This window comes from Neofelis nebulosa, chromosome X, assembly GCF_028018385.1.
Source record: "Neofelis nebulosa isolate mNeoNeb1 chromosome X, mNeoNeb1.pri, whole genome shotgun sequence".
Classification (NCBI taxonomy): Eukaryota; Metazoa; Chordata; class Mammalia; order Carnivora; family Felidae; genus Neofelis; species Neofelis nebulosa.
In genome coordinates this window covers 2,998,634-3,024,142 of record NC_080800.1, presented here as the reverse complement: position 1 = coordinate 3,024,142, position 25,509 = coordinate 2,998,634, and the positions used below count along the sequence as shown (strand labels likewise).

Genomic DNA, 25,509 nt, shown 5'->3' with positions numbered 1-25,509 from the left:
GTCTGTAGTCTCATTCAGTACTAAATATCCGAAGGCGACCATGGTGTGTCATTTAAACAGAATATTTGTTTACATTTGTTCATAGAACTGTTGCTTTCGTTAGGTTTTAGTCTGCCCCGTTTGGTGCCTAGGATTGGAAACACGGCACTGGCACGGATCCTCACTTTTTCAGATCTGGCCCGGCCGTGGACCCGGGAATAGCCTCCTGTGACAAACGCAGTGCTGAGGATGCTTCGGGAATTCGAGATGCAGGGATGGGGTGAGGGAGACCTGGGCTCACATTTGGGACCCGCAGCTCAGCTTGGCCACCTGCGTTTTCCCACATCCTCTTTGATAAACTTGCGCCTCAGCGGTGTCCTAGTCCAGCAAATATTCCCCTTGCTCACGAATGCGCCCCTAACTCTGGGAACCTTATCTTCTGGTTCTACTAAGGATGTTGTTAGGAACTCAGATATATTCCCTTTCTCTCAAAGGTGTGCTGGGGGAATTCTTCACAATCAGCCACATCCCTGTGGGGAAACCCTAATAGAAGAGACAACACTCTCTCTGAAGAGCCTTAAATATCGCAGACCCCCAGCAGTCTGCCTATGGATGGTCTTGTCGTTCCTTACATGCTAACATTTTCTCCCCTAAAAGAAAAAAAATCACTCATTTTCATAACAAGATCCAAGTTAGTTTATATTACTTTTTTCCTCTCTAATGCAGATGGTGTCTCCTCTTTTTTCAATCGCAGTAAAAACCTTAGGTTGCAAGTAACTTGAGAGTGTTTCACAAGATGAGCAAACATTTCTGATAAATTTTAACTTGATAAACGAGTGATGTCTTGTAATATGAGTAGCACGTGATGCCTAACATCACACCATCACAACTGAGCCGATGGTTCTTCTCTCTCTCTTGCTGAGGGATTGTGGGTGACCATCTCCCATGCTCTGATGCTCAGTGTGTGGCAGAAATGAGTGCTTTTTTAGAACATTGGAAGGTGCAGCCCCTATGGACAGTCCTTTGCTTTTCCAGACAAGGGTAAGCCAAGGAATGCTTTGCTTCATGGCTGCCTGTGGATATAGACCCTTTCCTCTGCTACCTTATTGCCAGTTCCATTAAATACAGTACATGACAAGAGTTTATCAATATTATTCTGTAGTCAACATCCGTGTGAGCGTTTACAGTGGCCCCCATGCGGAAAGAGATTCCACTGAGCCAACAGATAGCAGTGACTCTGTTAGTAATAGTGAAAGCCGCCTACACAATAACCCTCCTCTTTCCTGTCTCCTTCACACCAGCCATGAAGGTTTTCAAAGGGAAGTGCAGGTTAACTTGTTTATTTTTCTTTATATTTTGTATTTTCTTTATTATTTTGTATTATGTTACAGGATTGTAATCCTTTTTATAGGACTATTTTTTGCATTGTGGATTGAATCATCTAAGTCTCCATGATTTCCTGTGGGGAAATTTGCGTTGATATATAAGTGCTTTGCATTACAAGCATGTTTCGGGACAACTTATGGTCACAAACCTAGGTTTTACTGTAGATATTTCTATCAAAATGCGAGTGAGTGTGGATACTGACTATCATTTAGTGGATTTGGTCTTTGGGGGAAGTAATTGCTCCTTTTGAAAAGGAAAAACCAAACCAAGAAGCAAATAGCGAAAAGGTTCTGTCCTGCATAATCAAGAGCACCTGACATTCGGTACTCTAACTGGCAAACAAAACAAGCAAATCCCACACCACACCAAACTGAATCCAAGCCATCAGTTACAACATAACTTCACTGAATGAAGCTAGGAAGGTGCCCTTCAAGAGAAAAACCTGGTAAGCCATAAAAAGCTCCCTGCCCCGACCCCACCAGACACCAGCTATGGAAGGTCCAGGGAGATTAAACACCACTGGAAAACATGACAGATAACATTCACAGGAAGCTATTATCACAATAAAAGCAAAAGCGACAATTAAAACTGTTCAGCTACAGCAAATACTCCCAATAGTACCTAACACAGTAGAGAAAAGCTAACACAGGGTAAATTATTAATGAAAGATCATTAATCAAGTGTTTCCTGATCAGGAGTGCCTCCAAAGAAAACAACATCAGCACCTTTACCTGTTTTCATCATTTGCCTGTTTTTGTTTGTTTGTTTGCTCGCTGATGCAATGTGTGCATGATGTTGACTTTCTGCACGTCACGTGTTTTTCAACTGTCCTCCTCTCTTCGTATCCACTCCCATAAGCTGTGGATAAATTAATCCTTGCTTATCTTTTGGATTCCTGAAATTAAAGATTTTGGTTCTAAGCTTTCACTTTCCTTTGTCACATTTTGCGGATTACTTGATAATCTCATGGTCTCTGGTGAATCTTTCATTATGCTTCGGACGTTTTTAAACACTTCAGGCTAGATTTTTATACTCTTTGGTAGAATTCTATGATAATCCCCGTATAGTTTGGCTTTGGGGTCCCGAATCTTTGCTTTGCGTTTGTCATCCAAAGGGGCTTCTTCTCTTGGGTTTTGGTGACTCCTTCTGTGATCTCATGTTTGATTCACCGTAATCCGTGGCATCTGCCCACCAAAGGAGAGTTGCTTTCCTCCAGAGACATTTGCTGTTTCTTCTGCAAGGACCAGGCATGAATACTGACCTCGGGTCAACGTAGCTCCTACCAAGAATCCAGAACTCCTACACAATGCTCGGGTCATGCTCCCTCATCGTGGTGGAGGGGCCCCAGCTTGAAACTCCTGACCCCGTCTCTAGTGTTAGCTATCATCCCAGCAAACAAACCAAAGCTCCAAGCCCTTGACTTTGCCCACCACCTACATTTTTTGTTGTAACTCATTGGATTTTGTGTTTCTGTCTTGCTGCAAAACAGCAATGGTGTAACAATGGTGTAACATTATTTTTGGTTCTTGGAATTGTCTTTCTTTTTAAAAATGTTTATTTTACTGTGGGAGGAACACTCACCAAGAGATCTGCCGTGTTAACAAACTTTTACGTGTACGAGGCGGTATTGTTGGCAATACCGTAAATGTTGTCCAGTAGATTTGTAGAACTTACACACCTTGCTTAACTAAAACCTCATGCCCATGGATTCATGACTCCCCATATGCCCCTGTCCCCAGCCCCTGGCAACCACCGTTCCTCTCTTGGGTACCATGACTCTCACTATTTTGGTTGCCACATGAAGTCACATCACGCAATATTTGTCTTTCTGTGACTGGCTTATTTCATTTAGCATAATGTCCTCAAGGTCATCATGCATTGTTGCCCCAGAGCAGAATTTCCTTCTTTTTTAAAGGCCAAACACCGTTCCATTGTATGTATATAACAGCTTGTCTTTATCTGTTTGTCTGCCACTGTCTGTTTTGGTTGTTTGCACACCTCGGCTGTTGTGAATAGCATTGCCAACAACAGGAGTATGCAACTATCTGTCCAAGATCCTGATTTCAGTTCCTCTGCATAAATACCTTGGGGTTTTGTTTTGCATGTTGGGAAACTCATCCGTTGCTAAAGGGCACGGGTATAGAAATTTATGCAAGGTCCAGTTTTTCTGTATTAGAGGCCTCTTTAGGGAATCCACTTTTGTACCCTTACATAGGTCCTCCAAGATGCCACTCAAAGTGCTGTGCGGATCATGTTATTCCCTGGTCTTGCTCTGCTTCTAGAATGTAAGTTAAACTCCTTGACATGACATACAACGGGCTCTGTGATTTGTCCCTTCCATATATTTTCTGGACTATCACTTGCCCCTCCCTCCACATGCACACCAGACTCCAGGCATGTTGGATGATGTCGAATGCCCGTAATGTACATTCCACATCAACGTGTCTTACTTAAGCTACTGCTTCTCTTTAGCAGTGTTTTCCATCTCTGTCGAGCTTCAGTACAGAAGCTTCAAACCCATTCCTTCTATCTTGTGTGCATATGATGAATCCCATTTGTTGTCCTCTCTTAAAACTTGCTGCGGCCACATGATTGAGCTCTAGCCATAGACATGTGGATGAATACTACTTACGAGACTAATGAAGAAGTATCTCCACTGTCTTTCTACACATGCTTTCTCTTTCGTTACCTGTGAGGTGAAACTGTGATCACTAGGTCTGTTTTCTGGAGGTGGGGCTATACACATCTAAAAAATGAATGGCAAGGGGGTGCCTGGGTGGCTCACTTGATTAAGCATCCAACTCTTGGTTTCAGCTGAGGTCGTGATCCCATGGTTTTCTAAGTTTGAGCCCCGTGTCGGGCTCTGTACTGACAGCACGGAGCCTGCTTAGGATACTCTCTCTCTCTCTCTCTCTCTCTGCTCCTCCCCCACTTGGCCTCTCTTTCAAAATAAATAAACTTTAAAATAGATAAATAAAATAAAAACTGGGTGCTATGTATTTAAGATGGAATTTCCTGAAGAATCATCCTATTACTGTGTCTTCTGGGTGCAGTAATTCTGGTGAGTATCAGTGAGGCCATCACACTTCAAAAGCATCACACTGGTCTCACTGTGGAGAAGAGAAGAGAAGAAATTTGTAGAGAGCAGGCTTCTGTGTATTGACACAATATTTACAAAGAGTAAGGAAGGGTGTCTTTGATGTGAGGAACAGGCCAGCTGAATTATGTTCACTTCTGAAGAAAACTGTTACTTCCTTTCAACCAAAAGATGACCAACTGGTTGATAAAACACCTCTTTGGACATCCCTGGAATTGTATACTTTATGTTAATCATCAATAGTCCAAAGGTGATTTTCACAGCATATTTTCTGGAGAACTTCTCTGTGGAAATTCCATAATGACGGAGACATTCCTGAGCCTCACAGATTTATACTAACTTCACAATTGCCCAGTGCCACTTGACGTGTTATTTTGAAGTGTCCCTTTTCGTGTTAACTTCTTCCCCTGTGAAACAGGTACTTCTGTCTATTGAGGTGAGCCAGTAGGCAAGTCGGAAACTTAAAATCCTAGTCCTACAGAGCAGTAAGTGACCTTAAAAATTACTCCCCTTGTGTTCTATCACACATTTATAAAAAAAAAAAACGAAATTAATAGAGAAAGACGTTAGATGCTTCACCCTGTGTCACCCGCACATAAAAGGCTGCGTGTGGCACGTAATCCCGTGACTTCTGATGCACGGCCGTTGCTTGGCCTACGAAACTACATTCGATGAGTCACATTTAAATCAGTCACCTACAGTAGATGACGTACAAATGCTCAATTATCAGTGGTATAAACATTTATTTTCCAAATACAGCACCCAGAGGATTCTCCCCAAAGGCAAGTAAGTTCATCTGCTTGGGAACGTTGTGTGATCTGCCTGCCTCACTTCACATCGCGATGCTCCTGAACTCTCAGTCCCAAAGTTGATTACTCGTCTCATCTTTGCAGCTTCAGCTGATTAAAAAATGAACTTTTGCCGCCTAGCTTGCGTCCCAGCACTTGTGGAGAACGTTCAGTCAACATTGATCACAACCTGACACTTAGTGCAGCTCAGGAATGGTTTTCTGTGCAAGTTTCCATGTCACTGGAGCTTGACAGAAGCACTTTCTGATGTTAGAATCTATTCACATCAGAAAAGGTAGATTTCTTCTCTAGGTTGGATTGTACCTCCTTCTGTGACAGGAGCTCGGTCATCTGTGCCCACGGCAGGATCAGACGTTGAATAAGCATCCTGGGCCGTAAGACTCTGGGCTCACAAACGCTTTTCCAAGACCTGTTTTCTTACAAAGGCTCATTTTAATTATTTCCAAATGAAAATCCTGATGTCATAAAGGATAGTGTCATGGCAAATTAAATAAGCTGCAGGAGAGACCCAGCTTTCGAGAAATGTCAGCATTCCCTGAAGTAGTTCTTTTTCTTTACCTAGAAGGAAGGGGTGATGAACATGGATCAGTATTTATTGAGTACGGTGTTAGTTTACTAGGGCCTGCAATAAGAAAATACCACCAATGGGGCGACTCTAATAACACATATTTACCGTCTTCCTGTCCTGGAGGCTAGGGGATCAAGATCCAGGCGGGGTTCAGGCTGGTTTCTCCTGAGGCCTCTCCCTTCGGCACGTAGACACCATGTTCTCCCTGGGTCCTCATGCGGTCATCCGTCTGTGCGTGTCTGTGTCCTGATCTCTTCTTGTAAGGACACCTGTCATATGGAATTAGGGTTCACCCCTAATGACCTCAGTTTACCTTTATGACCTCTTTACTTTTTTAAAGTTTATTTATTTAGTTTGAGAAAGAAAGAGCATGAGCAGGGGAAGCAGACAGAGAGGGAGAGAGAGAATCCCAAGCAGACTCCTCACTGTCAGGGCACAGCCCGATGCAGGGCTAGAACCCACAAGCCATGAGATCACGACCTGGGCTGAAGCCAAGAGTCAGACCCTTAACCAGCTTAGCCACCCAGGCACCCCTAATGACTTCTTGAAAGGCCATATCTCCAAATACAGCTACGTTTTGAGGTATTGGAGGAATCAGGGAGTTAACCTAATGCGTTTTGGGTGACACAATTCAGCCCATTACAAGTACCTACCCACCTATATTGGTTGGTGTGTCCTAAGTACATTTAGATGCTCCAGATAGGACAGTAAAAGTAAACAGAAGACAGGACACCTCGCTGATGAAACCTGCAGTCTAGTGAGGGGCATTGGAGGTCAACAAACCATATGAAGACCAGAGGAGTTACAAGCAGTGCAATATACAAAATAAAGTGAGAGTGTCTGATCATGAGTAATGGAGCACAGGGCTGAAAAAATCCATCAGTTGGTTAGAAGATACAGTGTCTGAGAATGAGATATCAGAGCTGAGCCCCGAAGGAAGGGCAAAGTCCTAGCAGAGGACTATAGTCGACAAAGGAAAAATAATTTAGGGGAAAAAAATGGAAAAAACTCTTTGGATGGGAATGGAAACTTCAAGGAATGGGAACTTCAAGGAATAAATGAGGCCAAGAAGATACGATAAGGGTGGAGACTGGGGAAGTACACTGCTATCATCATTTCAGGGCTAATAAGGCATGCGATGAGTTTGGAATTTTTTTAAGTGTTAGGTGAAGGCATTCAGGGTTTTAAGTAGGGGGTGTCATGCTCTGATGTATATTTTGAAATTATCTTTCCAGCCGTTGTATGGGAAATAGAATGATGAGCTCAGGGTGAGTGACAGCGATGGAATGTTGTTATCAGGGATGTACAAGGCTACTTGGCTGATCAATCAACTGGATGATAGTGATATTTACTAGAAGGGAAAAAAAAAAAAAACCAAGGGAAATGACTCTTTATGAAAGGTAGGGAAAACAATCTGGACTTCCATTTTGAAAGATAATTGTGAGTTAATGATGTCAGATACAAGTTTTAGTGTGTAACAGTGGATTTGATATTTCATAATGTATCAGAGTTCAACTTTATTGCGTCATGTGATTCAAAGGTCACAATATTGAATGACCTCAGTTCTTGTCTTTCGGCAACTGTTCTCAAAAATGGTACTACAGTCCATTTTTATTTTCTATACAAAGGTGAACAGCATTAAAACCTGAGAGAACATATAATCTTTACAAATGTCTATGAAAATACTGACATCTGAATGTAAGACAATGATATCGAAATTCAAAATGGAAGCCAAAATTGGAATTGGATCTCTACTTGTTTTTTATTTTTTAGTTGTATACTGCAGGTTTTATTTTTGTTTATTATTGAAATATATTTGGAATAGAATGTGTAAATTTAGCATGTGCAACATATTGACTTGATACATTTATTTATAGTAATATGACTTCCTTTTTTTTTTTTTTTTTTTTACAGTTAGCTCCTGTAACCTTTATACTTACCACATTCATCTGCCTTGGTTTGGAATTATAAATTTTTCTCTTATATTTTTCTTCAGTTTCTGGTATTGAAAGACACATGAGCACATCATGCTGTGATAACAGATGTTTTCAAGATGTTTAATTCCTTTTCTTTAATGTTTATTTGTTCTGAGAGAGAAAGGAAGCACAAGTGGGGGAGAGGCAAAGGGAGAGAGAGAAAAAAAAAAAGAGAATCCCAAGCAAGTTCTGCATGATCAACACAAGAGCCCAACATGGGGCTCGAGCTCATGAACCATGAGATCATGACCAGAGCTGAAATCAGAATGAGATGCTTAACCAACTGAGTGAGCCAGGGGACCCAAGATATTTAATTCTTACAACATTTAAAATTTGTGCCTCAGCCAAAATATGCTAATACTGGCTTTAACCTATTTTTTTTTTTTTTTGGAAGCCCGAGAAGCACTTTGGGAACTGGAAACACCCATTAGACATCCCATGAACTGGGGACTCCATTCATTCAATGATTCATTCACATGTTCAGCAGATATTTAATGAACACCAACTATACCCATTAGTAACTTAATGCAATCATAATTTAACAACAATAATAATATTGTAGTTGGAGTGCCTGGGTGGGTCAGTGGGTTGAGCATCTGACTCTTGATTTCTACTCTGGTCAGGATCCCAAAGCCATGAGATCAAGCCGTGCATCGTGCTCTGTGCTGAGTGTGGAGCCTGCTTAAGATTCTCTCTGTCCCTCTGGTCCTCTCCCTCACTTGTGTTCTCAATGAATGAATGAATGAATGAATGAATACCATTGTAGTCACTGCAATAAATCTGAGAATCTCAAAACATGTTTTGCTTTTTTGACCTCTGCACAATCCTTTTTCAATCAATAGGATTGTAGAATTCCTAAGGCTACACACATAATTCTCCACCTCATACAGTGTCCAGTACATTGCAGATGCTACATAGTGTGTGATGAATTGATTCCCCTAATGCTCAATAGTCTTGGGATTTTCTTTATGATTCTCTTTATGAATGTGTTAGAACTGTGCCATTCTAACATGATCTGTACCAAGAAGATTTCGTTTAAAAAATGTTCATTTGAAGAAAGTTGTTTATCTAAGCAGTCTCTATTAGTCATTGGGATCTACCATAATTTTCATGGAATGGATTTTGTCAGCATCCCATATAAAATACAAGAGTCCGCCAGTTTTTCAACATCTGACTCATTTATTTTCTTAACTCTTTTTTTAAATGTTTTATTTACTTATTTTTGAGAGAGAGTACACAAGCAGGGCAGAGAGGCAGAAAGAGAGAGAGAATCTAAAGCAGGCTGTCAGGACAGAGCCCCACACAGGGCTTGTACCCATAAACCCTGAGATCATGACCTGAGCCACAGATGGACGCTCAACCAACTGAGCCACCCAGGCACCCCTGAGTCATTTTTTAAAAATGTTTACAGCAAACAAATGTAAGAAGTGGATTTTCTCCCTAAATATGCCTGTAAGATTGGAATCTTAAAAATAAACATCAGTTTCAAGTTTTTTCCAGCTAATTCTCAGAATGAAATATAAGTGTTCCCTGACTCTACAGTTATACTTGAAAGAGAGAAAACAATCTTAAAGTCTCTTATTTAAAGAAACCTCATTTTAACGTAGCACAGAGAACGCTTCTCGTACTGCCACAATGCTAAATCGATGACCTTGGGCAAGTCCTTTGAAATGCCTCATTTTCCTAGAAAATAAGATGATCTCAGTGGTTGATTCCAGTACGATGAAACCACGCTTCATGCAGAAAGGGAATAAACCTAATGGACCCCGTGAAACAGTATTTATTTCAGGAACTAAAAGCAGCTGAGCGTGAAGACAATGTTCTTGCGTTCACATTTTATATCTGGACGCACAGGGACCTGTCAATTCCAGAAATCTGGAAGCTAATAAAACAATACCTGTGTAGCATTGCTGATTCTTCCGTTTAGTTAGTACATTAAAATATTCATTTGAGGAAGAGTTAAGCTACTTTGTTTAATAGGTCATTCTTTCAACACAGGTGGTTGTTTTTGTTTTGTTTTTTGTATTTTCATTTTTAGCGACTGAGTTTATAGAGAGAGAGCATATTGGCAAGTAGCATCCGTTGGTTGAGTGCCTATATAATAAGGAATGTTACAATGAAGTAGATGTCAAGACTCTTTATTTCCATAACTTGCCCTAGAGTCAAATCATCCATCGATTTTTTAAATAAAATTATCCTTTATAAAAATAAATCTTAAATTCCCATCTCAAATATGGAAGTCTCTGTGTAGAAGACACATAAATTTCTTACAAGACTAATTTATCCACGCGTCAGGTTGCAATGTTCTCTATAACTGAGTGCATGCTTACCTACGACACAATTGCTGATGATGACCTCATCCATTCTGGAAGATCAGCCTCATGGCTTTTAAGGATACATCCATAAAGCTCTGGATTCATATACTAAGGCACATAGAAAGATAATGTATGGCGTTACTCCAAGGACAGGGAACAGTCCTTGAGATGTATTATAATTGATTGACAAGAACTAAATATGCCAAAACTGATAACTATAGTTAGCAAGATTATCCCTCCTAGTATTTAAAATAAGCTTATATACATATTTTCTCCATGAGAAATTCAGAAAAGTTTCTTCTAGTTGCAAGTCTGTTGATGTTTGAATTCAAATATCATTGTACATCTGTACATTGCTGTTATTCAGGAGGGATGTTAATTACCTGTTTTACATTTCTCCAAAAAAAAGTTTCCTGCTGTATATTCCAAACTTCCTACTCATTCATTATTGCCAGCTCCTGATCTTCCTGCACAAATTAAGGCTTCATCAATGCATGGGGTTTTAGGAGTGTGTCTGTGTGCGCGCATGGTTTAACCTTGGGCGCACGTCCTGAATTTATAAACAGTTCTATGTTTAATCTTCCGTTGTTTCGAGTGGGTGATTTCTCTCAAGCCATTGAAGCACCGTTTCGTTTTTATCCTGAAATAAGGCAGGTAGACAGACTGAGCTACTTCCCCCTAATTTTCTCTCTGAACTTTTGAAAGATACTCACCCAACCTCCTCCCAACCAGAGTCACGTCCTGTGCATTATGCAACCCCTATTATTGTTTTTTTTAATTTTATTTTTTAATTTTTTTAACGTTTATTTATTTTTGAGACAGAGAGAGACAGAGCATGAATGGGGGAGGGTCAGAGAGAGGGAGACACAGAATCTGAAACAGGCTCCGGGCTCTGAGCTGTCAGCACAGGGGCCCGATGCGGGGCTCGAACTCACGGACCGCGAGATCGTGACCTGAGCCGAAGTCGGCGCTCAACCGACCGAGCCACCCAGGCGCCCCCCCCATTATTGTTTTAAGTGAAGAGTGAGTGGGGCGCCCGGGTGGCTTGGTCGGTTGAGCATCCGACTTCAGCTCAGGTCGTGATCTCACGGTTCGTGAGTTCGAGTCCTGCATGGGGCTCTGTGCTGATGGCTCGGAGCCTGGAGCCTGCTTGGGATTCTGTGTCTCCCTCCCTCTCTGCCCCTCCCCTGTGTAGGCTCTGTCTCTCTCTGTTTTAAAAAATAAATAAAAACATTAAGTGAAGAGTGAGCATTCTGAATGAACTTATTAGCAAATGCACTTTAAGCAAAAGTACGTGGTATTCTGTAGGACAGCGGTGTGGCTAAACAAATAACCTATAATTCCAAATGCTCGGCCTTCACTCTTGTGCATTTCTTAGGATGCTGTCCGTCCTTCCCCTAGTTAATGCTTACCCAACAAATTTGCCCTCAGATTTGATGCATCTTTCTGGGCACAGCCTTGCCAAGTCTGTTTAATATTCTCCTTCTCTTGTTTGCAGTATTTTATTTATTTGTTTGTATATACCCTCGCTGCTTTAATATAACGCACTAGGACAGTGGTTTCTCAGACTTTAGGTAAGAATGTTACAGAAAGTTAGTTGAAACACAGGTTCCTGCAAAATCACCCAAATCAAAAGGTCTGGGGTGGGGTCCATACATTTTAATTCCTAGTACATTTCTAGGTTTATTCGTTGACCAAACTGAAAACCCTCCTTGGATTAGCGTGGCACTATTACAGAATGAGGGTGGGTCACACATAACCTACTGAAAGTTGCATTCCTAGAGAATATTACTGTGGCAAGTGTAAATATTATTCTTTTATTCAGCTACGTGAATAGGGAGAGCTTGTTAAATATATGGACACAGAGTAGAAGTCAGCTTTAGTTGGCCAACTTGTTTTTACTCACATTGTTATTTCCATATGTTTGGCTTATGATAGAGTGGAAGCCTTTACAATAAATTTAGGGACATGTTATTTTGTCATGACGTGTAGAAGGGGCAGTCAAGTACAGAAAAGACAATATGCTAAAAAAATACTGTGTCTTGATTCCATCACATCTTTTCTAAATAAGACTTTCAAGTTATTAAAACAAGAACAAGATGGAAACCTTATGACTTTGTTATTCCAGTTGTGATTCTGTAGGGCAAAGAAAGTCATTTCCGCATCTCCTTAGGCGTTCTTTTTCAAAAGTCATTTTCTTAACCTTTTTGGGAAGCTAAGAATTTTGATATGACATATATATAGACTTGGGGCATGACATTAAAAAAGAAAAAAGAGGATATTCACCCATTTGGAAGGTTTCAAAGGCTATAAAATACAGGATGTATTTCCGTATTGTATTTTTGATAACCTAGAGTATCTGATTTTTTTTCATTAATATTAACTTTTCTCCACTACCAATATTTGGAGACACAGTTACTGAAATCTACTCTTCAGGGATTAAAATAAGGAAAAATAATTGAACAGGGGCACCTGGGTGGCTCAGTCAGTGAAGCGAGCGACACTTGATTTCAGCCTAGGCCATGATATCACGGTTCATGGGTTCAAGCCCTGCATCAGGATCTGTGCTGACAGCTCAGAGCCTGGAGCCTGCTTCGGATACTGTGTCTCCCCCTCTCTCTGCCCCTCCCCTGCTCGCTCTCTCTCTCTCTCTCTCTCTCAAAAATAAATAAACATTTAAAAAAAGGAATAAATAAATAAACTTTGAAGCAGTAATTGAGCATTCCTATAGTCCAACATCATACATGTCAAATAAATAAACACCAGAAGTCACAATGTCCCAATTTGTGTGGTTTGGCACTTGGCCACGTCCATGCTTCCTGGATGTTCGGCTGTAGGAAGAAATTGACCCCCCAGTTCCAGGTATCTCCTGGATCGGCACACACACGACACAGACACAGGCACGCGTGTACCACCTTTTGGCTCATCTACTGGTAACTGCCTGTGCTGAATTTATTTTCAGTCAAAGGAAAGTTTTGGTCAACTCTATGTTTGAAGCAAATTCCCTACGCAGACACTGTGGGGAGCATGGGGTAGAGGAGGATGCACTCCTCACGGGTTTTGTGTACGTGGCTGGAGTATGTGGCGGTTCTCTGTTTCCTGTATGCATTTTCAGTATATCCGATTACTGATTTCTCAGGAAGCTGTCAGCGGCACATCAGTGTCTGTCAAACCTCGATAATCAAATGACAATGGAAATTAGAACCTGATCATATTGCAAAGGACCGTAGACGGAGGGGCTTAAACAATGGAAATATATTTTCTCACAGTCCAGCAGGCTGGGAGTCCGAGATCCAGGCATGGCCAAGGCTCGTTCCTCCTCAGGCCTCTCTCCTTGGCATGTGGACACCATTTTCCCCCCGTGTCCTCACGTGGTCATCCCTCTGTGCATGTCTATGTCCTTCTGTCCTGTTCTCTTTTTAAATAATTTTAAATTTTAATTCCAGTGTAGTTAACATACAGTGTTATATTAGTTTCAAGTGTACAAGGTAGTGATTCTCATCTCCTCTTAGAAGGATAACAGTCCTGTTGGCTTAGTGACCTCGTTGTAAGTTAATCACCTCTGTAAAGACCCCCATCTCCAAATAGAGACCTGCTGTGAGGTCCTGGCGGCAAGGGCTTCCACACAGAATTTGTGCGGACCCAGTTCAGCCTATAATACTGTAAAATCTCAACAATTTCTGGAGTTAAAACAATGCAGGGAAAATTGACCAAGGATCAGATCTTCAGTCCTCCATGTAATTAGAAGAAAAAGCTAAGGAACCACTTGCTACATATTGTGTTCAACATAAGAAGAGGAAAAGAGGAGGGGGGAGGACCTGCTAAGGGTGGAGGCAGAGAATAAGCTTGTCCGTGAGTGACCACCTCCACTAGGGATCGTCCCCAGGAGTGAATTCTCCATGGCTGAGCCTCTCCATGGCTGAGCCTCTCCATGGCTGAGCCTCTCCAGGAGTGAATGTCTCCAAGGGCGAGCTTCTCCATGCCCATTCTTAATTCATAATAAGAATTTGGTATTGCACATATCTCTTTAAGCCCGAATGTACTGTATTTATTCTATTAAATACTGGTTAAAGCTCATTTTATTTTCCTGAGGTGTGGACTGGATCTCTGAACTTTGGCACAGCCATTGGAGTAAGTGGTGCATCCTGAGTGCTGATCTCTTAGATGGTGAACACCTGTGTATCATGGCTAGCGGATACATGTGCTCTGCCTGTTACAATGGGAATGGCCATTCCCTAGAAGTTCCCGTGTCTACTGCTGTTTGAAACTTAATGGGATGGCACGCTCTAGATCTTGCGTACTGTGTTAACAGCTTCCCAACTGAGCTCACCACCTGATGGTTTGTCCAAGCGCTACACTGACACCATGACCCCCTGGGTTGACCATGTCTCAGCTGCTGCCCCATCTTGGATGACCGTGATGCCCCATCTGTAATGACTGTGATCCTACTGTAAGGAAATAGCAGCCCTTCTCCTCAGTTTCATGGGTAATGGTGCTGTGATGGTAGGCACTTCCCCTCAATTATGACTCGAGGCACTGTAGACTGTCTGTGTATAAATCTCAGTGAGGTGTGCACACTTCTTTCCTTGTGGTAGATAAGATGCTTCCTTGGGACGTTTTTCTTGACCATTATAGTAAAAATACCCATCGTCCCTTCCGCTGAGGTTTAGACCTTTTTCTCCCTCTCATTTAGACACCTCTGTGGCTTTTCTATTTAAGCCTAATCTGAATTGTCTCTGATGGGATGTTGATCCTATGATAGCCATGGTTTCCTGGGTAGTTGTATGTAAAGTGGATATTTATGTGTTTTTAAAATTAAACACACAGGCTTAGGATACATGCATATGTGCACAGACACACAGGTACAGGATACATGTGTAATCAATTTATTTAATCATTCAGAAATCCTGTGACCCCAAACAGGACCTGAATGGTGATGGACAGAGACGAGATGGGAAAGGCGAACATGTTTATGAATAGAGAAAATGATGTGAGGCAGAAAGAAGGAACATACTCTTCATGCTGTTGATCCTGATTCCATGGGGAAGACCGTGTTCCTGGTTCTCAGGGATGCAGCTACAGGTGCATAAAACAGGGGAGGAGGTTGAGTTGAGTGGACTGTATGAGCCTCAGGAAGTACAACATCAAGGGTTCGGAGGACGTTTAGTTGACCCAGTGCACCAATCCCACAGGGAACATCATACTCTCCATCCCCACGATATGGGGGGGACCCACTGGAATTTTTTCAGGGATGTGTGTGTGATGGGACTTTTCATAATCAGGATCCCTTCCAACACTTTCATGATTTCAGAATGAATGTTCATGGGGATGGCACATCAAACATGATTTTACAGGATCTTTGATGGACTTACACTCTGGTCTTCTGATTGCAAAAGCTCTCTGGCCTCAGGACATTATATTCAGCATGAAAGCTAATATTTCTGTTTGACCTTTCTTTCGCCCCTTTCTTCCCAACAACAGTGACAAATGGCATGTGTTAGCCTAGAGCACAATCGTAATTTGAGGCTCGTATTACTTTAAAGGTTTAACAATCACACTTTAAGGAAATCACGTTCTGCCAGAAAATACACATTGAACGCTTGTGTCATTGGCGTGGTAGGAGGGCCCCTGAGGTGGCTGTTGCAATTATGCAAAATTAAACACGGGGTGAGCGGGAAGAGTGGACATGGAGTGGTGACGCATTCGGACAGCCCTCAAGTCAGAACTGACTGGAAAACTCATTTTTCCTGTCATCCCCACCAGCATCTGGCTTTCCTGCTTCTCTCTGAATGGCTGTCACTGGCATGATTCTTGTGAAATAATGCTTTATCCCCCAAACTGCTTTTTAGCATTAATCACCTCAACTGGTTTGCAATCTTGGGGTAAAAAAAGTAACCTCATGTAACATAAAAAAGCTCTCTAGTGACATAATTACTGAGTTGACTTAGTGGCACTGATAACACGTCATTCTTACTTACAGTGTTCAGGACGGGTGGTACTGCTCTCATTTTTAGGACACTTCTCTGGGGAAAGACAAATACAAAAGGTGAATAAAGGAGCAACCCACCATGGCCATTTCCCAATATTTGTATGGATTTCTTCTTTTAAATAATGGGTTTTATGAAAGATAATTCATGGAAGAGAAAATGTAAAATGAATCAGTTTTGTTTTTTGTTGTTTTTTTTTTCCAGATAGCATTTTTACAGATCAGGTGAGAGATATGTTCAGGAAAAAAAAAAAAAAAAAAAAAAAAAAATATATATATATATATATATATATTTTTTTTTATATATTTTTATATATATAAAATATAAAATATATATATATATTTTATATATATATTAAAAAATATATATTTTTTTTAAATATATTTTTTATATATATATATATATATATATATATATAGTCACATTACCAGTTTTGCTCATATCTATAAGATTTTCTTCGGGAATATTGTTTTCTCTCATCAACTCCCTGAACTTTGCAAAGTCGTTGTCATCAGGATGAAGTCTTCTGCCTGAAAATCACCGTGCATAAAGCAGAAATTGCCCATTAGAACCTGTAAGAATTTTTGCATGCAGAACGAGGAGAATGAATGGGGAAATCAAGTCTTTAACTCAGTCTCCAACAGTTGCCACTGACTTTGTCCCAGTGTCAGCTGCCTGACCTAAGTGGGTAGGAGCCGTTCACTGCTTTCCCCCTGTGTATCCCATGCAGTGCCCAACATCAGCAGCGGGACTCCAGGAAAACAGCAGGAAATCCATGAATCGGGGGCCTAATCCATCAAGAATATCCAGCCTACCTCATCTCTGCCTACACCTCAGACTCTGGCTCTGACATGCACCCCTGGTCTGGGCCCAAAGAAAATGCAAGCACGGTTCTCACCTTCCCATCCATAGCCCTGTCACACGGTAATGGGAGACAGCTTCCTTTTTTATGAAAACCAGAGTTTTCAAATGCCTTTTTCCAACTTGAAACCTAGTATCTCAGAGCTGAAACACCCCTCTCAAGCCCCTGGGGGTGGAAATCGTTGATGTTCACAATAGTGCATTGAAAGGATTAAACAGGAGGAAGGTTTTTTGTTGTTTTTAAGTTTCTGCTCTGAGGCTGAAGAGTCTATTTGAAAAATTGTCATAAAATGAAGGAATTGGGGTCAACCCGAAGATAGCCGTGGCTTGAAATGAGTTGACTTGTTAGCAAATAATTTCTAATCAAACTAATTTTTTTTTGCACCAATGGGAATTATTCTTAAATGTCTTACGATCTGGTACCTCCAACCTCTGATTTTCACACCGAGAATGCTGACAGTGGAAATATTACACGGCCATGACCATCGTCAGGAAGATATACGTACCAAGCAATACAAACTCTTGTGCGGTGTTTCTTCTGATGTTCATGTTGATTATGATAGAATGTGAATTGGCAGAAAAAATATTTAAAATATTTTGATTCGTATCTGTGAGTGAGACAAAAAATATATATGTAAAATGTATATAAACTGTAGCCTTGCCTTAGTGAATGTATTGGAGATTGGCTCTACGATGGCCTATTAGCATATTGGTAAAAACATTCTCATATTGGTCCCTCCGATGACACAGCAAATGCTAACATTGCTTATGACACGGAGACAAGGCCCGTAAGGAACTTTTTCTTATCGCCCCATTCTTCCAAAATTAAACATTTCACCCCTTCCAGTCTTACTAAAGTGTTTTCTGAAACACGTGTTCCAGTGGAGGCAACTTTTTTTGAACAACACGACTTGTTATAGGGCATATTATGAAATACAAATTTAAAATCTCTTCCTATTTTCCTTATCCTGCCAATGGAGATGATTTCTCTTTAAGACCAAAATTCAGTTGCCCTTTAAAACCCTGCATGACTGTGTGCTGAGTGCCTATCCTACACTGGGCAATCTTCTGAGCCATTCGCGTCTGCCCCCTTCATCTAGGTGTATTACCCAACAAATTTCTGGCTGCCATGAACATATGCATTTTTATTAATACGGTTTTACTTGTGAGGATACACACGTTCAGATCCCGCCTGCAGGGGCACCTTCCACTCTGGCTCTGCCCATCTACCCTGGCACATATACAAGAAAACGAATAAGCATTGACCAACCTAGCGTCATCACCAAACCTTCTAATATCCGTTCTCTCTTCTGCTCTCAACGTACACAATGCCTTATTGGAACCACTCATCAGGATTTTATTTGAAACTATGCCACTTTGTGTTTCCCATTCAAATAGCCTTAGTCAGCCCCAGCCAGAGATGAAGTGGAAGTTGAAACAACTTCAGAGTCAAAGTGGCATGGACCTAAATGTTGCACAGGCCTGCTCTTAGGTCCATGAGTCTTAGGTTACTTTGGAACAATTTAAATAAGAGTTTATACATCTCTTCAGATTCTTAGTAACCAAATGTTTTAATGATAATGTTATAAAGAAGGGCTTTGTAGGGATGCTTGGATGGCTCAGTCAATTGAGCATCTAACTTCCGCTCAGGTCATGATCTCACAGCTCATGAGTTCAAGCCCCACGTCAGGCTCTGTGTTGACAGCTCAGAGCCTGGAGCCTGCTTCGAATTTTGTGTCTCCCTCTCTCTGTGTCCCTCCCCTGCTCGTGCTCAGCTCTCTCTCTCTCTCTCTCTCTCAGATAAATAAACATTAAAAAATTTTTTTAAGTGAAGGGCTTTGCAGGAAATCTCACTAAATAGGTTTATAGAGATAGTGCAGGTTATGGAAGCGATGAAGTTAAATCTGTCTTCTGAGCCTCTGGGGTGTTTTCAAGGCCACTGCTGGTATTCTGCTTGTCAGTGTGACACCTCACTTTCTCCAGAACAGATCTGGGTAGGTTACAATTCCTAGTTCCCAAAGAGCTGTTACAGTACGTGCAGCTCATTCTCCCTTCTCAAGTTGTCCAAATCTAAGTTAGAAGGGGTTACCAAAAGGAAGAAAATTAAAGAAAAGATGATAGAGGACGTTGATGGCTCAGGCAAAGGAAAAAATAATGTAAAGCTAAGAAGAGTGAAAACATAACTTTAAAAATCTGGGAACATAAGTTACTGAGGAATATGCGTAGGGTCGAATGCCAGGCATATAATTCACTTTGTTTGCATATATTTTACTTTTTGCCAAGTCGTTGTGCTGTTTCTTATCTTAGATGAGGGCTGTAACCACAGACTTACACATCACAATTTTAATCAGATATTTAGACATTAGGCCATTTAAAATTTGGGGTGTTGTTTAGGGTAATTAGGAAGAGTTTAGAATCTAAGTGCTGGCCGACATCCCCATTGCTTTTAACAGAAGCTGAGGTTACGAACAAATGTGCCTGGTGATTAAAATCACTCCGATTTCCTTGGATTGTAGGTTAATCTCCCAAGAATGGAATGCAGTAAGATGTTTTAAGATGATGTTTAAAAAAGTATTCTCTTAAAGCAAAATGAGATTGATATGTAAACTGAGGATAGACCTATTATATTTAGTTCCTAAGGCCATTTAAATTATCTTGAAACATTCTCATATACTCAAGAACTTTATGAAATAAACATCCTGAGCACTTATCAATGATTTAATAATACTCAAAATTGGAAGGGGCCACCGATGTCCTATGACTTAACTGTGCACGACAAGATAAAGTGCTTGGATAGATAATTTAGGGGAGTGTGCCTGGTCACATTTCCAATGATTAGTTGAACTAGAATTCAGGCAGACAAGAGTTCCAGAAAGAAGTGGAGACTAAGATTTTGACCTTAATATCTCAGTAAAATACTTGTACTTACAACCAATATTGATAAACTTGTCACGCCCAATGGTTCCCACGGCAGACTTTTCTGTGCACAGTCCGTTCATCCTTAAAAACAAAATGTCTTCGAGTGAGTCGATGAAAACAAACTTTGAACCACAATTAACATTCTCTTTGTCTCAACTGCACAAGAATCTGAATGAGGCATCATTTCAGTGCCTGTAAACAACGTGCCATTTGAAAGAGAAGAAATAGGTTTTCCACCATCAAAGGTCACCTGCCAAAAATGTCTTTGTCCACACGTGGAATCAGGTAGTTCTAAAGAGTGACTATAAAACAAGTCATATTTAAAGGCACTTAAACATGAAGAAATCTGAATTATTAGAAAAGAAGGCAAACAGAACATTCCCTTGCCTTAAAGGTTTTCTGGAAAAAGAGAAGAAGAGCCGTCAAGATGGTCCTTGGCGGTTCTCACAACGTGGGCAAAGATTTCTTACATAATATAATAGACAAAAAGCACCCCCCAGAAAAGGGGGAAAAAATGATGGGCTCAATTTAATCAGAACCATAACCTTGTATAAAAACACTACTCAGAAAATTAGACATCAAGTCACATATGTGTGCACACGCACATACATACATACACACACGAGCAAATGCATAAATACACATGATGCGTGGATGTGCCGGATGGAAACTACATGTGTATTACAAACAATTATATACGTGTCACATATATAACGTGAGAGTTTGTGCATTCCTGTGTGTGTATATGATAAAAAATGCATATTTGGAAACACAGGAGGAATGAATACGGCAGAAATCGTAAAAGAGGAAGTAAACCAAGTAAAATGGGGCAAAAGGTTGAACAGACCCGTCATGAAAGGGGTGTAGGAAACCGTGCTCAGGTCGATGACTCATCAGAGACATGCAGGTTAAAACCACAGTGAGCTGGTACCTCACATTCACGGGCTGCATAAAATCAAAAGATGTCAATACCGAGGTTTAGGAAGAATGTGCTGCCGCTAAATATCTGATACGTTACTGGCAAGAATGCAAAAGGCACCCTCACTTAGAAAACAGCTTGACCCTTTCTGTGGTTAAATATGCTCGTGTGCCATGATGCAGCAGTTCAGGGCTACCGGAGAAGAGTTGCAAATAAATATATGTCGGCACAGACATTAGTGCAGAGCAGTTCGTATCCAAGGTGTTCAAGACAACCACAAAGTGGAAACGTTACCCGGGAAGTCGGAAACGTACATATTGGTACATACACGAGGAACTTTGATTGGCAGTGACGCGAGGGACTGGAAATGTATGGATCTTGAGGGTGCAGTGGATGTACACATAGGTCCAAGTTCACTGAACTATGCCTTCACATGGATACCTACCACTCCACGTCCCTTGCGTTTCAGTAAACCTGATTGCAGGGGGGGCGTCCAAAGGGAAAGTCTACTAAACACAGAAGGACACAGAAATTTGAAAAATGAGAGAAAAAGACCCTAAGGTACTCTTTAAAAAGTTAATGAAAACTGACAGGTATATCTGTTGAAATAGGATGTGTGTGTAATCTGATAATATGTGTATAATCGATTATATATTATATAGAACATATAACCAACTATATATTTTATATACAATCAATTATATAATTATATAACATTGCATATCTATTACCTATATGTATGTATATAATTACCTAATTATATAATGTTACAAGTATATTACATACAATGTATGTATATATGCAATGTTATATAATTATTGTATATAACATATAATCAACTATGTATTTTATATAGTTATATAATCAATTATATAATTATATAAGATTACATATCTATTACATATATGTATCTATAGAATCACACAATTATATAATGTTACATGTATATTACATATAATGTATGTATATATGCAATGTTATATGATTATTGTATCTAACATATAACCAATTACATATTTTATATACAATCAATTATATAATTAATTATATAATTGTATTACATTACATCTCTATTACATCTATATACATAATTACATAATTATATAACATCACGTGTATATTACATATAAAGTATGTATATATGCAATGTTATATAATTATTGTATATAATATACTGCAGTTTTATCCATTACTGACTTCGTAGAGCCTTCGAGTGTTATTTATGGAATGCTCACTATATTGCAGGCATATACATATATTATTATTATATACTATTCCATATTATAATTGTATAAGATTTCATATTATATAACATGTTATATAATTTAATACACAATTATATTTATATATTTATAAACCACTCTCTCCAAACATAACCCTTTCTTTTCCTTCATGTCAGTCTCTTTTTATTTTTCATTCTTCAAAGTATGTGCCTGTGTTTATGTGTGTGTGAGCAGTGGAGACTGAAAGATTCTTGCATTCGACCTATAGCTTTAGAAATTGGGTCTTCAGAAACAGACTTCATTCGGTTACTTATAATCCCCTGTCACCACCCCTTGCAAGTTTTCTCATTTCTTTATCCTGAGAACTTTTTGAACTATCATAAGCTATCATCAGTTCCCCCAAGCAGCTCCATCTGAACTCAGAAAGATAGAAATTAGCATGATACTTCCCACCTGCAATGTAAATAGATGTTTTAATCTTACAGGCCATGGATCTGTTTGCATGATTTGGTGCTTTCAGATGCCCTATATTCCTTTGATTTCAGGGATACCTCCTGCTTCATTTTGTTATCCTAGGAGTCGTCTACTGGCAGTCAAATGTTGGTGTGGAAATCATTGTTATTTCCAGGTGAATTCATCAGCATGTGTGATTGCTGGTGTTTTCAATTTGGCAATACACTTCAACTATGCGATCATTTGTCATTTTCTGGTGCCCTCTTTCCACCGCATCTTTGCTCTTAGTAAAGATTTTCATGCATGATATTATTACTTTATAGATCTGTATCTGGCTCTGGTTTGAACAATGGAAGTAAAAAAGTGTCTTCATCGTCTGTTACTCTTGAGTTCTTAATAAAATGCCTGCAGGAAAGTGAGCATCTTATAAATAATATTTGAAGCAGCAAAGGCTTTGGTGAATTTAATAATGATTAAACATTGCTACTTGGGAGTTCTTCAGGGTAGAGAATGATTGAGGCCAGTGTCGGGAACCCTATGGTCACAGGAGGTCCCTGAGAATCATCTCATTAAAGCAAGAAGGGTGTACTGAATTTCTTAAGAACTCAGAGTCTCACTTTTCAACATCACCGAGGTATTTCACTGCAAACATGCAACTCAGATGCCCTCTCAGGGTCATCAGATCAGGCCTTTTCATTCTGTGCTATTCTTACATGACAGAAATATTGAAGACGACTGTGCCATTTGTTATGTCCACGTGAACTTTGCGCATATAACCGGGGAATGGGCCGTTGCTTATCTTGTCAACGTTGGTGGCTGCGACCAAAAGCGTGTTCCATTCTCCTGAAAGCTAAAAGCAAAGTTTCCATCAGAAACGTTGGTCCAATTCTTTTGATGGCCTCCAACATCATCCAGCATGGGTTTCCCTCCTCTTTTGCATCAGCAGTGAGCTACCTAACTTTAAGGAACAAAAGCAAGATTTATAAAATACTGAGAAACCCAAGTCTGCAGCAGAACTAAAAATTCACATAGTCCTGAAATAGCACACTCGTTCTTATCAAATGCAAGAGCTCAAACCCAACAGCTCTTTGGCTGACGCACCTTCTCTTTTATAAGTACGGGGGAAGCAGCCAGTTAGTAGACCAGAGCAGACATGTACAAAAGAAATGTGTTAGGAGGTGATGAACAGAGGGATTCCGAGTTTCCAGGTGCATGGCTAGGCTTAGATGCACATAAATTTGGATATGCATAGAAAACCCCCCAAAAGACACACACACACACACACACACACACACACACACACACACAGAGGCACACACATGAAGATGTCCACGTCAGGTCAGCCTTTTTCTGGTACCTCTGCAAGGTTGTCTTGTAAAGGTAGGCGGCCATCCGGTAGAGGTTGGCGGCCGTCCGATAATGGTAGGCGGCCGTCCGGTAAAGGTAGGCGGCTGTCTGGTAATGGTAGGTGGCCGTCCGGTAAAGGTAGGTGGCCATCCGGTAAAGGTAGGCGGCTGTCTGGTAATGGTAGGCGGCCGTCCGGTAAAGGTAGGCGGCCGCCACAAACCAGAACGACTCCAAGAAGTAAGAGTAGAATCTTCATCTTTCTAACACCTCTTGGTTTCTCCTCTGGAGGAAGCTCAGAATCAATTACCTGCTGCTGAGAATCTTGACCTCTTTATATAGTAAACATCTGTGAATGTGGCAATGTTTATCTACTTGTCATTTTTCACAAGAGACCATTGTACAACGCTGAAAGTAAACATCCTGTTGGCAGCAATGTATCCCAAAGATCTCTCAGACCTCAGGCATGTTAGTCATTTCCTCCATCAACCCCTCCAAAGGACATTCAGAAGGTAGGCTTGCCTACAGGGTATTTTGGATCAAGCCTGCATATCTCATGTCACACTGAGACTCATTCACTCATTCTTGGAGGGGGGGAGTGCGGGGAACAAACCTGTCCTTCCCTTTCTCTCAGATGAGTTTCAAGGAAATCACCTTCTTTCCCCAGCAAACTGCACCCTTTTCCTTGTTGAAAGACAGAAAGATTTATGTGTGGGCATTGAGTTATGCCCACTCATAAATATAAATGCCCAAGGCACAGACCAAATGTGTGGAAACATTAGGTCTTCCTTTATTTCCCAGACTCTGAAGTAGGTGAATGAGCTGGACGGTACACTACTTTGGAGGTTTTTTGGGGACAAAGGTTTAGAGTGTCCTGAGTGACCCTGTGAGTTGATTGTGAAATCAGACAATTTTGTACTGATGGAAAGCTCGTAGGGGAGTGTTCTGCTTGGAGAAAACAGGTTTTAAGTTGTTATTAAAAACTTAAAAAAAAACACACTGAATCAGTCGACAAAATAACAGTCTTTTAGGAAGCTATTACCATGGTCAACTTCTTCAATATTAAATGAACTTTCCAGTCATCTTTACAGGCCAATAAAATTAAACAGTAACAGAAGTGCCTTGGTAGCTCAGTTGGTTAAGTGTCTGATGCTTGATCGCAGGTCAGGTCTTGATGTCAGGGTTGTGAGTTCAAGCCCCGCGTTGGAGTCCACACTGGGTGTGAAGTCCTTGCCTAAATAAATAAGGAAGCAAACAAACAAACAGATAAATAAAGCAAGAACAGTCAACCTTACAACCCTTTTACTCACTTTTTGTCGGTTATGAAATGGAAAGAGTAAATGGTCTATGGGATAAGAATAGACTGGAAGTCAAGAATATATGGGTATCTTTTGAAATTTGATAAGAGCAGGGCTAATATGGTCTAAAACCCAGTCTGTTGCAATAAGCCTTCATTAAAAGTGTCCCCCATCGAAAATCATGTGTTGAAATCCAAACCTCCAGAATCTCAAGTGTACTTTCAAAATAGGGTCACTGAAAACATACTTAATTAAGAGGAGATCGTGAGGGACTAATCCAGTAAGGCTGGTGTCCTTATCAAAAGGGAAATTTGGGCATACATGGAGAAAACAGGGTTATGCTGCCCCAAACCAGCGACCTTCCACAGGCTAGAG

General features: G+C 40.5%; 1 protein-coding gene across 1 annotated transcript; it reads right to left on the bottom strand.

The window, feature by feature from the left end:
- Window positions 1-14,959: 14,959 nt before the first annotated feature.
- On the bottom strand, window positions 14,960-24,152 carry LOC131503088 (odorant-binding protein-like). Its single transcript, XM_058714462.1, has 7 exons — window positions 23,850-24,152; window positions 23,206-23,342; window positions 19,908-19,978; window positions 17,485-17,586; window positions 16,546-16,647; window positions 16,109-16,153; window positions 14,960-15,206 (listed from the first exon to the last, which is right to left on the bottom strand). Exons 1-7 carry the CDS (start codon window positions 24,093-24,095, stop codon window positions 15,148-15,150), a joined length of 762 nt encoding a protein of 253 aa, XP_058570445.1. The 5' UTR covers window positions 24,096-24,152; the 3' UTR covers window positions 14,960-15,147.
- Window positions 24,153-25,509: the final 1,357 nt, after the last annotated feature.

What these genes read in the sequence shown, in the direction of transcription:
- LOC131503088 (XM_058714462.1), bottom strand. Translation starts at nt 24,095, where the DNA reads ATGAAGATTCTACTCTTACTTCTTGGAGTCGTTCTGGTTTGTGGCGGC. An exon ending in TACAAGACAACCTTGCAGAG is followed by an intron (nt 23,343 to 23,849) that starts GTACCAGAAAAA and finishes CTTTGCTTTTAG; the next exon opens with CTTTCAGGAGAATGGAACAC. An exon ending in TACCACCCGTCCTGAACACT is followed by an intron (nt 15,207 to 16,108) that starts GTAAGTAAGAAT and finishes ATGCACCTGTAG; the next exon opens with CTGCATCCCTGAGAACCAGG.